This window comes from Triturus cristatus, chromosome 4_1 (assembly GCF_964204655.1).
Source record: "Triturus cristatus chromosome 4_1, aTriCri1.1, whole genome shotgun sequence".
NCBI classification, from domain to species: Eukaryota; Metazoa; Chordata; class Amphibia; order Caudata; family Salamandridae; genus Triturus; species Triturus cristatus.
Window position 1 is genome coordinate 1,108,310,200 of NC_140585.1, and position 14,433 is coordinate 1,108,324,632.

At 44.3% G+C, this 14,433-nt stretch overlaps 1 protein-coding gene across 2 annotated transcripts in view; it reads left to right on the plus strand.

Annotated features, from left to right (window-relative positions):
• LAMB4 (laminin subunit beta 4) overlaps nt 1–14,433 on the plus strand; it is a 572,267-nt gene that overhangs the window by 360,815 nt on the left and 197,019 nt on the right. For both annotated transcript variants that reach the window (XM_085654108.1, XM_085654109.1), the window contains exon 22: nt 915–1,072. In XM_085654108.1, coding sequence (XP_085510234.1) covers nt 915–1,072 — 158 coding nt within the window. The remainder of the gene's footprint in view (nt 1–914; nt 1,073–14,433) is intronic.

Here is a 14,433-nt window from a genome sequence, read left to right on the forward strand (position 1 = left end):
ATGTGAACAATGTGAAAAGGGTCCAATGCCACGACTCACAGTGCAAGAAAACTAATGGCTGAAATGGGTTGTCCCACAGCGCAATTCTTAATGCTGTAGTAGGCGTAAGCAAAACAGTAATGACTGTTGAACAGACCAATGGATGAGGAGGGATGACCCAAATAACTTCTATCTATCTATATATTTATGTTTTTTTTATTATGAAGTTTTTGATTACATGAGGATGGTGAGACAGATAAAGCTCACTCTCTAGACCGGACCTAGCAGGTGCATTTCTATTTGGGTCTATACAACTGAAATTAATTAAATATGCCAGCACAATGGGTACAGTAGAATGTCCTCATACTTAAGTCCTTGCAGTCTGCGGGAACAAATGTTTCTCAGGACATCTCTCTCTCTACTGAATCTATTCCATGAGAATTACAGTATCCTATCTACGGTCAAACAGGCCATAGTGGGATGTGTTGAGTATCTGTCACCTCAGAAATGGAGGACATTTCGTAAACCACTAGAGGGAGGAAACATTAGAGTTCCAGGAACTCTACTGCATCCCACCGGTGGTTATGCCTTCCCCCTTCCAAATGGATATCAAGAGCACACATCTGTCAATGTGAGCAGGCTATGCTAAAAGTCGATGTGCATGTGCAACCTACACCCAGGCCCTTGGGGGGGGTGGGGCAAAGGTTATATGCCCGGATAACCAAGAGGATATCATCAAAGTTAAAGATGCAACCCTCAGCGTATTCTTCTATTTAAGTGAGGCAGATAGAGATGTTTTATGATTATTGGTCATTTCTGTACTGTTTTCATATGCTCCCACGCGTTGGTTCAATCAAAAAGAAAACCTTTTTCTAAATTTGGACATTTTCCCAAGAGTGGATATCACTGAATTTCTATAATATTTCATTCTACAGGTGCTTGGATGGTTATTATGGAAACCCGCTGGTGGGGCAGCCTTGCCGCCCTTGTTTGTGTCCAGATTTTCCTACAAGCGATCGGTATTTTGCACATTCTTGTTACCAGGATCCGAGGAGCTCTGAGGTGATCTGCAACTGTCTTCAGGGATACTCCGGTAAGAGCCGAAACACATTGTGGATCCTTTCAACTGTGTTACTTTTCTTAACAGCTTACGTGTACACTATAAAGTACACAAACTGAATTTGAAGAATTGGCCACTGAAGAACATGATAGCGGTAGACCAAATTACATGGCAGAATTGAACAAATTATGTGGAAAGTATGACTTTGTGGCAGGGAAAGGCAAATCATACTGTATATATTGAAACTAAAGTCATATTATTCAACACATTCTGAGACAATATTAACTAACCATTGTGGAATTTAAACAGACATTGATCCATAAGGGGTCCCCAATGCTGAAAAATGTATTTTGGTTTCTCAGGCAACAAGCATTTGCAATGCAATAGGTCTCGCATTTGCGAGAGTTTGAGCTATTGAAATTGTAAATGATAATGCCTTTTATTTATGTGTTTTGAAAACCTGCAAGTGGTGTGTAAACACCCCTAGCAGGTTTTCTAAACACATAAATAAAAGGCACTCTCATTTACAATGCCAATAGCTCAAACTCTTGAAAATGCAAGACCTTTATTGCACTTGTGCTTTAGCTGTAAACATTGTAAGCAAAATCGTGGGTGCTGCAATTGCTTCAAAAGTAAATAAATAGAAAAAAAAATGCTATTACTTTACTTTTGAAGCAATCGTTGCACCCGCGCTTTAGCTTAAGATGTTTAAAGCTAAAGCCCTAATGCTGCAATTGTAACAGATGTAGCAAATAGAAAAAAATGGCGGCCACGTGCTTTTTTTCTCTTTGTTTACTTTTGTTACAATGTCGGCACCCGAGCTTAGGCTTTGAACATCTTAAGCTAACGCGCAAGTGCCGCAATTGCTTCAAAAGTAAAGAAATTGAAAAACAATGCAGATTTTTTTCTAGTTCTTTACTTTTAAAGCAATCGCAGTATACGCATTTTAGCTTAATATGCTTAAAGCTAAAGCGTGGGTTCTGCCAATGTGAAAAAAAGTAAATACATTTAAAAAAAGGCATGCAGCCATGTTCGGTGATCACAAGGAACAAAAGGAAAGCATGGCTGCCGTTATTAGTGCATAGGCGATCCGCGCTAGTTAAATAAAAAAAAACGTTGCGGGAGAACGTTAAGAAAATGGTGCTCGGAGGCTGCAATTAAAATATACCTAGTAACAAGACATGTAACGGGGGTGTCCTAATGGGAGGTTACAAGAGGAGAAAAGGAGGCACTAAGGAGGAACTACTAAGTCAATTGACCAACGAAAAGTCACCAGTTACATAAGACAGGGATATGAGCCAATTAAAAAGATAGGTGGAAAGTGGACAGAGCTTTATGCCCTTTTCCTGAATAAAACATGTCTCAAAAAAAGACCGTGCAAGCTCTACCTAGGCGAGACCTTTAAAACTGCACATATTCATCGATCCTATTTAATATGTAATTCCTCAACATTATTAGACTTTTCTTGGATGGTCATGCCTGAAGGAGAAGTTGAATGAATAAGGAATATAGAGGTGGGAAGGGGCCCAAATACAACAGACCCTTGAGACCTGAGAGGGCACCTAAATGGATATTTGGGAGATCTGAAGCTGAATGAGCATTAAAGGTTACTTTCAATATTGTTTTTATCTTGTAACATTAGCTGTACGCTCAAAGGCAGAGGTCAAATGTCAGTCTAGTCTACAGACAAATTGCTGCAATTCTTTTAACATGGAGACTGATGTTTATTTTTATTTTGCTTACTGAGAAGTGTGTAGATTCTGTAAAGTGAACTAAGTGAAAATGTTGCTAGTGTTAGAAGTAAATTATGTCATTTCCTTCTAACACAAAACTAAATTTAAATACTTACAAATGAACTGTACAAATACTTCAAACTAAATAAACAGGAAAGCACAAACATAGAACCTTTTTCTATTTCTAAAGTGTGATAGAAACAAAGTCTTTACTTGGGAATGCACACATGACAACTATTCACTGAAACCTAATTTCCATACATTATTGCTTGCGCTCTATATAGTTTTATCAGTAAAAGTGTATGTCTGATCAAATTCAGAGGTCATTTCAATGGCAATTTTGCTGTCTGTAAAGGATTGCGGCTACCACACAGTGCTTTAGTAATATATTTGTGACGTAGTGCTCCTAAATGCAACACCAGTTACATACTACACCATTACAACCCTCCAGCTGAGTGGGCGTGGCTCATTTGCAACACTTGTTATTTGTGTGATGCTTTGATTTTTCAAACTCCCTATGAGTTCATGTATGTAACATTGATGGCAGTACCACCTGTCTGAAAATATTTCCATCATCCCTGCCTACTAGGGCCACAGGAGCTTGCAGTTAGATCCGTCCGGTTCCCTCAGCTGCAGGTGTCAGACTATAAACAACAGAATCTACTGAAGCACCTGTGGGGTCACTGCAAAGGCATCATTATGTTCGCACTGAATGGATGAGAAGTGCACATGCTCACCTATGTATATGCAGCAGAGTGTGCCATTTAGTCCTGGCTCCCTACCACTGGCAGGGTCAAAGAAGACATTATGCCCATGCTTTTGCATGGCTGTCGCTTGGCTTCTGGAGACAAGACAGTCACAGTAATCACAGCGTTCAGCCTGTTGGGTGGAGGGCAGACAATAGGGGCTAGTAAAAGACCATAGACATACATAGGACAAAGTGCTGGAACTGGGAAAATGAATTATTTGAGAGTTTTTTTCATATTTATACAAACAGTGCACATGGAACTTTAAACATCATCTTGGAGTCGCTAATGCACAATTCTTCCTTATTAAAAACTACAGTAGGAATTGTTAACCTGCTGAGACCCATGGTAACTAGTTAGAATCTCAGAAAATTAGTTGTTGCGCCCGAGATCGAGTTACTGAGGAGAAACTTGAGTAATTGTTAGACACAGCGCAATGTATTTTTTAGTTAGAGAAAATTGGATTTTGGTAAGCCCACTTCACGTATTCATCAGTGTCATTCACATCTTAGTTCAGCCCTTCAGAACAGCATACTTACAATTGGACAGTTGAACAGACATTGAGCTGACAATGTTTGTCTCTGCCTAGTAGACAACTGCTTGTCTTTAGGATTTCAGGTACTCTGAGTAACAATGTTTTGCCTACTTACTCTATGTTACTCTGTATCCAGAGAAGTCTGACCTCAGGAGGTATTTTTTTTATTTCATCCCCCAGCAGCTCACCTGCAAATGCAGACTAATTCTAATTGAGTAATGAGAATACAGCAGCTCTGCTACCATTGCTACAGGACCGCAACCTTCTGATGCACAGTGCCAGGATGCAAGATTGCAGACCAGTATGAAACTTTACTTTTTAATTTTTTTATTTAAGCTCGTGCCCTCCACATTTAGGGCCTGACTCAGAAAGGGCCTCTGAAATTATGGCGGAGGCCACGCAGTCATGGGGGAGTCTTCTGCCCCAAGTGCGGAGCCTTCCTCATGACTGCGGACCCTCCAACACGAGTGTGGAGGCCCTTTGTTAATCAGGCCCATAGTTGCCATATTTTTTTCTTTTGTTTTTCTTTATTTCTTTCTTTACCTATTTTAACATATTCTGGCACTACAAAGAAAACCACCACCAGGTTGTTTAGAAGTCAAGTGGGGCTTTTTTAATGCCAAAGCTCTTCCCTGAAACATTACACAAAGATCAGACTCACTTACTCTGCAGTGCTGGTCCAAAGGTGGCTTATGGCAGATTAGATCCCCTCAGTGGACATTTAAGCTTCAGTGTAGCTTACCTTCAAGAGCTTAGATTCACACTAGTGGACCGATGCACCAGAAACTCAACCTGTGACTCCTGTCCTAACATCTGTCCAAACTCTTCTCATTCCTAGTGAGTGGGGTACCTGTGTGTGTGAGCAGCGTGCTTGAGTGTACAATAGCCACCATGTTTTGTGAGTGCATTAAGAGGAATGCACCAGTGTGAATGCAGGATTGACATTGTCTTTTGTGAGTGCAGAGTACGTAACCTACAGGGTGAAAGTTGTACCTGTGTGAGGGCAGAGTGAGGCATATGCATGTGTGAGTGGAGCATGAAGGATGTGCTTATGTGAGGGCATCAGTGTGAGGTCCCTGCATGTTATGCCTTTGTGTGCATACACTGTACAAGGGCCAAACCTATTGGCTTTGGTAATGCTTTTCAGGGTTATAGTTTTGACTTGCAGAAATGTAGTGCAGGGAGTGAGAATGGTCGTGAGTTTTGATATGGCAGATGCAGACTTTGTGGAAGGAGGTTGATGAGTGTTGGAGGCAGCTGACAGTCAGTGATGTTACCCTAGTGAAGGGGCCCAGTTAATTTTCATGCACTAGGGGCCATGGCCATGTGGCTACGCTACTGGGTGTTCCTCATTTTGTTGGCACATTGACGTTGTGGATTTACTGTATGTTTCCACTATAAGTACTCTGAAAAGCATCTCTTTTCATCAATACAATGCCCTGCACAACACAAAATGTTATAATGGGCCTGGTGGATCAATGGATATTACCCATTTAGTATTAATGGGGAATTGCCTTGATACATAAGGGCCTATGTATTTGCCACGGAAGAAAACACTTTCTTAGAAAACTCATAGTTTCAAACTGGGACTACTGTGGCATCATAGGCCTCTAATAGTCTTGTGACAGTGACATTTGTGCTTGTGATACTTATCATATTGTTCAATCTCCTGCTCATCCCGTTCATTAAACTGGGATTTGAATTCTCTTTGGAAATTTAGTTTTTTGTTGCTTCTACGGAGGAAGTACTTCATTTGTAAACAAACAAGTGCCAGGGCCCATATGTTTGCTCCCTGCTGCTGCTGCCAAATGTTATGGTCAGTGTATAGTCAAGGCTGGATAGTCTTAATTTCACCTCATGCCTCTTTCTTCCACCAACATACTCTCCCTACCCTGTTCTCTCACTCTTGCAGGCTTTTCGTCTTTCTGTTTGTCACTTTTTCCCCATCTTTCTATTCCTCCTTCTTTCTCCCTTTGCTGTTGTTCTCTCTCTCATGTTCTGGGTCAAAGTCAAGTGATTAAAAATAAGTTATCGTCACTAACAAAGAGTACCAGTGGACCCACCTGCGGTCACCGTCTCTAATTAAGAACTGTACAGACGGACAACTAAGAATAAGTACAACAGTTACCTACAGAATAGTCATTTCCATTCACTGGAAAACACCAGCAAACCACAAAATCTGTGAGATTTGGACGGGAAACATGCACAGCAGTAGCAACAAAGAAGCAAAAGAGCCACATTGCAACCTTTGACAAATAATTCCTCAGTATCTGTCATTAGTGCTCCCAGCAAACATATTTGTCATTATTTTACTTCAAGTGCTATAATTTTACAGTATCACCAGTGTTCATGGCTGCCCATATGCACTTTTAGTCAACACCAGTACCTTGAGTACCAAAGTCTTACTTAACCTCTTCAGTGCCCATGACGAGATAGTCTCGTCATGGAGCGCGGTTGCGCTGTGCCCATGACGAGACTATCTCGTCATGAACCCCGCCCGCTAATGTAACGCCCGGCACAGGGCGGGGAAAGGGCGGGGCACTGAAGGGGTTAAAACAGGTTACTGAGTATCAATCATCTGTCTTCATAATGTCAACATAGCATTGAAACTTAATACAGGTAATGATTTTTATAGGTTTGCCAGGACACATCCATGGACTTATAGCCTATTTGGACATCAGTGCTTGGATAAAGCCCCAAACTTACCTCGGTGAATAGGACTTTTGTAGTATATATCAGTTTTGAAGGGTCACTGTGTCTCCAGATCTCGCAGGAAGTTCAGTCTTAAGACCTTTGTGTGGATATTCTCTTCCTTGTCTTGTCCCACGTGCTTCTTGTGATTGATTTTGTCCTCTCTCACATTGAATAAGTCAATAACTAACATTTGTGAAGCTCAGGAAGACCCTAAAAAGCAGCTGCAAGTGTGTGAAATTAACTGAACATATATTTTGATTAGAACTTACATTAGCCTTCACCAGTTGCAAAAGGAAAAAAAATATGCATTTCATAATTCTGTGCTTCGTAGATATTATATAGTACATTGCTGACCGGGACTCCCCTGATGACATATTAGATAAGCATGTCACCAAGTGGCCGCTTTCATCAGCTCAGCATACTGTTAGCCCTGGCACCATTGGCGTGGGTCTCCCTTCCATTGTTTTGCTGTTGCCTCTTATGTTTTTGCTGGTTGTAAATGCTTTGGGCACTGTGCCACTGCTATTCAGTGCCAAGTGGATTAGTGACTCCATGGTTGGCTTATTTGGTTTACTTGTCAGCCTCTAGTACAGTGCACTGCGTGTGCCCAGGGCTTGTAAATCAAATGCTGCTGGGGGGCTTGCAGCACTGATTATGCCCCCCACCAGAGCAGCTTGTAAAGTGTGTCCCAGGACTGCCACTGCAGAGCCTGCGTGCAGTCTGGTACTGCCATGTTGACCTGTCAAGTGCACCCACTTGCAGTCCCCAAACCTTCCCTTTTCCACATATCAGACACCCCTAAGGTAGGCCCAAGGGCAGGGTGCATTGTAGGTAAAAGGTAGGACATGCCCTGATGTGTGTAGCATGTCCTAATAGTGAATTACAGCCATTTACGTTTTTCACTATTGCAAGGCTACCTGCTCCCATAGGCCAGAATGGGCAGTTTGATTATAACATCTTATAATCCTAACTGACCCAGGGAACATGGTAGAAATTCGGGTTTAGTATGCCTGAACGCAGAATGATAAAATACATCTTTTAGTGAAGTTGGTTTTAACATTCTGTGTTTGAAAATACCACTTTTAGAAAGTAGGTATTTTCTTGCCTAACTATCCAAACCTGCCTCTGCTAGGTTGTGTATTCCATGTCTGGTTTCTGAGGGACAGGGTCTGGGGGGCTCCAGGAGACAGGGTGAGTCAGCACAAGGCTGAATAGACCTATCTGCATGAGGAGTGGTGGGAGAAGTAGCACCTGGGCCGGAATAGGGCTGTGCCTGCCTTCCACAATGCTGGCTCCACCTCCTGTGGAGTGTCTGAGGACCCTGGCCCACACTGACAAAGGAAGAAGGTGTACACTGGCAGAATGCACCCAGAACTGGTTTGGACTAGGTACATACACTCTCTGCCTTCAGATACAAAGGATTTTGGTGTATAAAAAGGGGGACCCAGACCCCAGAACTTTAGATCACTTCTGGGAATCAAGACAAACTTTTGCTGAGGAGAAGAACCAGGAAGCTGAAGGAGGAGACTACCCCTGTGCTGTGTGTTTGGGGGTTGGCCCTGCAGTGGTTGCTTCATTGCCAAAGAAAGGAGAAGAGGACTGAGTGTGCTTTTCATCAACTTGAAGAAGAATCTCCAAGGGCTTGAACTTTGAACTTGCCTCCTGCCTGAAGTCTCAGGGATACAAGACTTCACCAACCAGCTCCCCCCTGAACTCCCTTGCTGGGAACTGAAGTGCCTGCTGTTGTGCTGGGCCTTCTGAGAGACTGCGTGTCGATGGGAGCTGGAAACGCGACTCAATGACGAGAAGCGTGTCGCCGCCGCAGCAGTCGCCGTCGCATCGCCAAGGAAGCGTGCCGCCGCTGTCACCATCACATCACCGAAGCGCGTCTCATCACCGGAGAAGCGTGCCGCCACCGCAGAGGCCGCCGTCGCATCACCGGAGAAGCATGTCGCAGGGCCTGTCGCGGCTCAGAAGATGATCGAGTGGCAGCACAGCCGTCGGGCATGTACGTATCTCATCAACATTGTCGCATCATAACCAAGATGCCATTTTGTCGCATTGCACCGAGAGAAGTATCGCATCGAGGCGCCATCCTGTTGCATCGTACCGAAGAGCAGTAAGAAACCGACGCATCACCTCCCCACACAGTAAGGAAGCGAGCATCAACTCCCCTGCACAGCAATAAGGAACCGACGCATCCACTCCCCTGAGTGTAAGGAACCGACACATCACCTTCCCTGCGACCCTTTTCTTTACTTTGCGTTACGCATCTAAGGTACTTTGAGAGTAAAGTGTCACATTTACAATCTTAAGAGAACTGAGCTATTTCCTACCATTTTAAAAATCTATTTTTGAGTACAGTATTGCGGAGTTTTGTTGTTTGGTCTTGTGATAAGTCTATATAAAAATACTTATTTTTATAATACAACCTGTGTGGTGTCCATCTGTAGTGTTGTCACAGTATTACTGTATGTGTTCACAAATGCTTTACACAATGCCTCTGCGATAAGCCTGCCTGCACACGCCAAGCTACCAAGGGGGTGAGCAGGGGTTATTTTAGGAGTGTAGCTCCTTACCCTGACAAGACAAAAGGGTCCCTATTTGGTTAAAGGTACCTACCTCTGACAACTAGAGACCCCCAAATCTAACATTGGTGGTCAGCTGTGAGGATTTGGACTTGCATTTGTGACTCATATAAAGTGATTGGTGTACACTACTAGTGAATGCAGACCATAACGCACCCACATACATTTTGGTAGAGTTTTTTCCTTGGAACTTCTTTTCTATTTTTGATTCTTGAGAACTGCCAGTCTTTTCTACCATGAGTAAGCCAACATCCATAGCATCTGCAGACATTGAATTGGAAGAAGAGAGAATTGATGCTTACACTGTGTTTAATCTCAAAGCTTTGTGCCAGAAATTTAAAATCTCTGTGAAAGGCCTCACGAGGAAAGAGGAATACCAAAAGCCGCTGAGGACTTGGTTGGATTCTAGGAATGCCAGTGAGCATCCTGAGGAGCCAGTGGTGGAGGCAGAGGATTTAGACACATACCTTTTTGCAACTCCCGTACATGAAATTTACAGAGGCAGACAACAATGTTCTGTTAAGACCCTTCGTGACAATACTCTACCGGGTGCCATCAGACAAATCTCTGTACACCTGAGGTTACAGCACAGAGATTTGGCATTTTGTTAACCAGTAGCTGACCAGCATGCTATGATTCTGGCTGCACATTTGTGCCTAGAAGACATAAACCTTCTGTGGCACATATCCTTGTATGGAACATCATCTAAAGTCTCCCTTGTCATTGCAACTCTTCTGCACTATTGTAGGAAGGTGGCTCTGTATATACTATACCAAAGCAAGGTATAGTGTGCACAGAGTCCAGTGGAACCTCAAACGTAGGCAGAGGTAAAAGTAGATAATACTTTACTCTCTATTTGTGGTAGTATGGGCGAGGAGTAAGGCTTTATTATAGTGTAGTGTTAAGCATTCATTGTACACACTCAGGCAAGAAATGATGTCACATACTCAAAGACTGAACTCAGACCAATTTTGTTTGTATAAAAATAATATTTAAATTATTTTATTTCTAGAGCCAAGCCTGGTGCAGGTAAGTGAAATAATACTTTACAAGTTTTTGTGCAGTGAATTACAGTTGAATGCAGGTTCTAATGCAGTTGGTTGATTTACAGGTAAGTCAACAGTTCGAAATTACTTTTAAGTTACTTTACACATTACTGTGCACATTACTTCGTGGATTAATTTTTAAGTTGCTTTTGCTAACCAGTGTGATATGCCTAGATATCGCACTGGGACATCTCCTAGACAAAAGGTAAGTAATACAGTTTTTGTATATTTGCAGTTTTTCAAGTTTTCATACAAGCCAACTCCACACTTAGAAGATTTTTCAAAGAAAAGCAGTCACTGCAATCCTATGGGAGGAAATTAAGTTATTGCTTTACAGGTAAGTACTTTGTTGTGGGAGTAGGCATTCTGGGGTTAGCGCCAGGGTTCCCCCAGGGTCAAGGATGCACTTTCAAAACACCCACAGCGGCACTGGGGCGGCCGGGTGCAGAGTGCAGAGGCCCAGTGTTATCCAGAGGGGGACAGGGGGCCTCCGGTTGGTGGCGGCTCATGATCAGGCCACAAGGCTATGGGAGCAAAGCTCCAGGTGTTAGGCTCAGGGCAAAAGGGGATCCAATTTAGCACCCAAAGTGCACCCTCAGCGGCACAGGGGCAGCCGGGTGCAGGGTGCTGGTTTGGTGTTGTGTGCCTTGTTGATTTCAATGGGGATTCTCCAGTTGCAACAAACACTGCAGGCTCGGGACGAAGATCTTCTGGAGGTGACCACCAGTTGGAGAGGTAAGTTGGGATGCCTGGGGATGCTGGGACACCGTCGGTTGGGCCACCCAAGGCTGTGGGACGTAGGGACAGGGGTCAGTTTTTTTACCTGCTGCAGTCGTGGGTATCCTCCAGAAAGGGGCAGCAGGCGTCGATTGGAGATTCGGGGCATGTCAGAGATCACCAGGTCTCATGTCAGGATCTCTGGGAAGACCTCCTCATGGTGTTGGGCCACTCGAACTCGGGCCGTGGGCGTCGGGTGCAGTGTGGTGCAGACTCGCGGATTTGCCCGGAGCCAGAGTCGGTGGGTGAGCAAATCCCATGGCCACGGTAGACAAAGTCTGGATTTGGGAATGCAGGGCAGGTCCTACGGGTTCTGGAGGCTGCTGGCTGCAGGATATGCCGGGATTTCGCTGGAGCAGGTTTGAGGTTGGGACAGGCTGTAGGGCTGGGGCCAAGTCAGAGGACGTCCTCCTCTTCTTAGTTCAGCACGGCTTCTTCGGTCCTTCTTCTTCTCTTTTCTTGTCGGTTCTTGTCAGAGGCGGCAAGGTTCCGGGTTGCACCTAAATACTAAATTTAGGGGTGTTACAGGTAGGTACAGGTCGGGACCAATGAGTCCCTTCCTTGGGGTGGGTACACCCCTATTATGCCACCCTCCAGTGGGAGGGGGGCATATGCCTCTCTCTGGTTGGCTGGGTCCCCCCAGCTCCAAGATGGCGGGGACTGAGAGTTGTGCTTCACCTCACCTTCCCCACCTGAGGGGTGCAGTTGGCAAAGGTGGGCACACCTCCCTTCCTCACTTGGTTTTCCTGTCGAATCTCCCGCCCAATGTGGGGGTCAAAACCGATGGGGGTCCGTTCCTAGAAGCAGCAAATGGCTGGGGTACCTCACAAAGGCGGAAAGCCTTTGAAGCTTCCCCTTCGTGGACCCTGCCCATCCTCTTCTCAAGATATGCATTGTTTCAGGCCCCCGAGAGCAGCAGGCTCTTGACCCAGGGGTCCAGAAACATGTCTGGTGGTGGCAGCTGGTGAGCAGCCACTCAGCAGGACACTAGAGATAGGTCGTTTTTCAGGGGGCATCCCTAAGATGCCCTCTAAATGCATTTTTCATTAAATCCCACACTGGCATCAGAATGAGTTTAATGTGCTGAAAATTTTGATATCAAACTTCCCAATTTTCAATAAAGCCATTATGGTGTTGTGGAGTTTGTATGACAAACTCACAGCACAATATACACTTAATGGCATTACTGCACTTACAATGTCTAAGAATTGGCTTAGACACTGTAGGGGTACAAGGCTCATGCACCTGTACCCTCACCACCGGTATAGTGCACCCAGCTAGAGGGGTGGCTTACCTATGCCAGGGCAGTGGCTTGTAGGCATGTCACACAGAAATGTGTGCCATGTCGACTCTTCACTTTGTTCTGCACCAAAACACGCATCCTGCAAGGGCAGTGTGTGTGTGTGTAAAGGTACAGGGCCTCTAAGGGCAGCACAATAAGTGCTGCAGCCCTTAGAGGCTTTCCCTGGCCACAGTGACCTTGGTACCTATGGTACCATTTCCGGGGGACTTACATGTGGCCTAAGAGTGCCAACTGGATTTTGTATCAATGCAGTTTAGGGAACGAACATAGGCCCTGGGTACCTGGTTGGCAGGACCCCGGGGCACACGCAGTCAAAGCACATGAACAGTTTGGGAAAAGGTGGGGCAACCATGCAAAAGGAAAAGCACTTTCTTACAACTATAATGTTACTTAACTAAGTTTTCAGGACTTTGTATCTGTCTCAGCCCTCATCTATTTTAATGATAACTCTTGCCTCATGTGTATGTGTATGTGTGAGTTGAGTGACGTCTAATTTAGGCCCACTCTACTTATGTTTGCAGGTTTTTCATTGAAGTACTCCAGTTGTAACTGGTGGGTGACAGCTGGAAGCTGTTGCAACAAAATGGAAGAAAAAGGTTCTCTGTCTTGCATAAATGTTTTCTACAATGATGCTTTCTTTTCTAAAACACAAGGATTCACATTTTGATAGTGGAAGGGAAAACTTGACGAGATATGACAAGTCTGTGTACCTTTTACTGAATATAGCACATGTGAGTTTGCTTTTAAAGGCATCACAACCCTGTGGATAAAGGGAAAACTGACAGGCCTCTGAAAGGCAATCCATATTGGAAGAAAACAGCCCTAACAAAGAGCTTGAAAGGAATAAAAAGAGGCTTCTCCATTACAGACCTCCAAATCAATACGCGCACATATGTATAGGCCTTAGGTGGGCAATGGTATGCCAGAAGTGGGTCTCTTGCTCACTCTGCCGCAGGATCCAAGCTATACCTCACTGATGAGGCCCAAAAAGGCTGAAAATGATCTGGGGTTCCTTGCGTTTCCTTACCTGGCAGTTCAGAATGGACTGTTGCCATATAGAGCAGGGTCAGTACTGATTTGCCTGAGGCGTGCCTCTGACTAGCCATTTTACTGTACTTCAGGTGTATTCCAGCTCTGGCGCCCTAAAAATATATCCCCACCTGATGTGGTCAAAGGCCGTTTCAGCATCAAGATAGACCACTATCATGCCTTCCAAGTCATACTTAACATGACAAAGCAAATTGGTGGGTAGTTGCAGATTGTTTCCAGTTGAGAATAAAACTCAAGATCCCCTTCCTAAGACGTTTTAACAAAACTTTAGGCAGTTTCTTCATATCAGTATTTATTAGTGAGATCAGTCAATAAATAGTGCAGCATACCACACCTTTATCTGGTTTGGGTGAGAGGCTAATGATCACCTAATCAAATTCTCTATTGTTAAGGCCCTTCCATCTAAGCAGGGGTTTGGGCGAGTGCTGTTATTTGCATTAAAGACCATATACTTTGTTTTTTGAAGGTTGCTCTCCAGATCCCTGTTTCTACAGAAGACCCTAAATGCATCAAGAACCCTTTGCGTCCCCATAGGGGATTTCGAGAGCAAGAGGGTGTCGTCTACGAACATCAAGGCAGGTATTTTGCGGTTCGCTAGCCTAGGGGCATCAATATCTTTTCCAGCCAACAATGACTCTATTAAGCCATTGATAAAAAGGGAAAAAAGAGTCAGAGCCAAGACGCAGCCTTTGCGTACACCTTTCTCTACTGGGAAGGGGGCTGAGAGTTCTCCATTTTTGCCATACCTTATTTGTGCAAAATTACCTTGATGCAGACGTTTCATCTGATGGCAAAGGTACTCTGGAGCTCCCATATCCAATAATATTCCCCATAATTTATCCCTCGGGACTAGATCAAATGTGGATTTAAGGTCCACAAATATAAGATGGAGGCTGCCACCCTCTATGGTCACAGTTTTCCA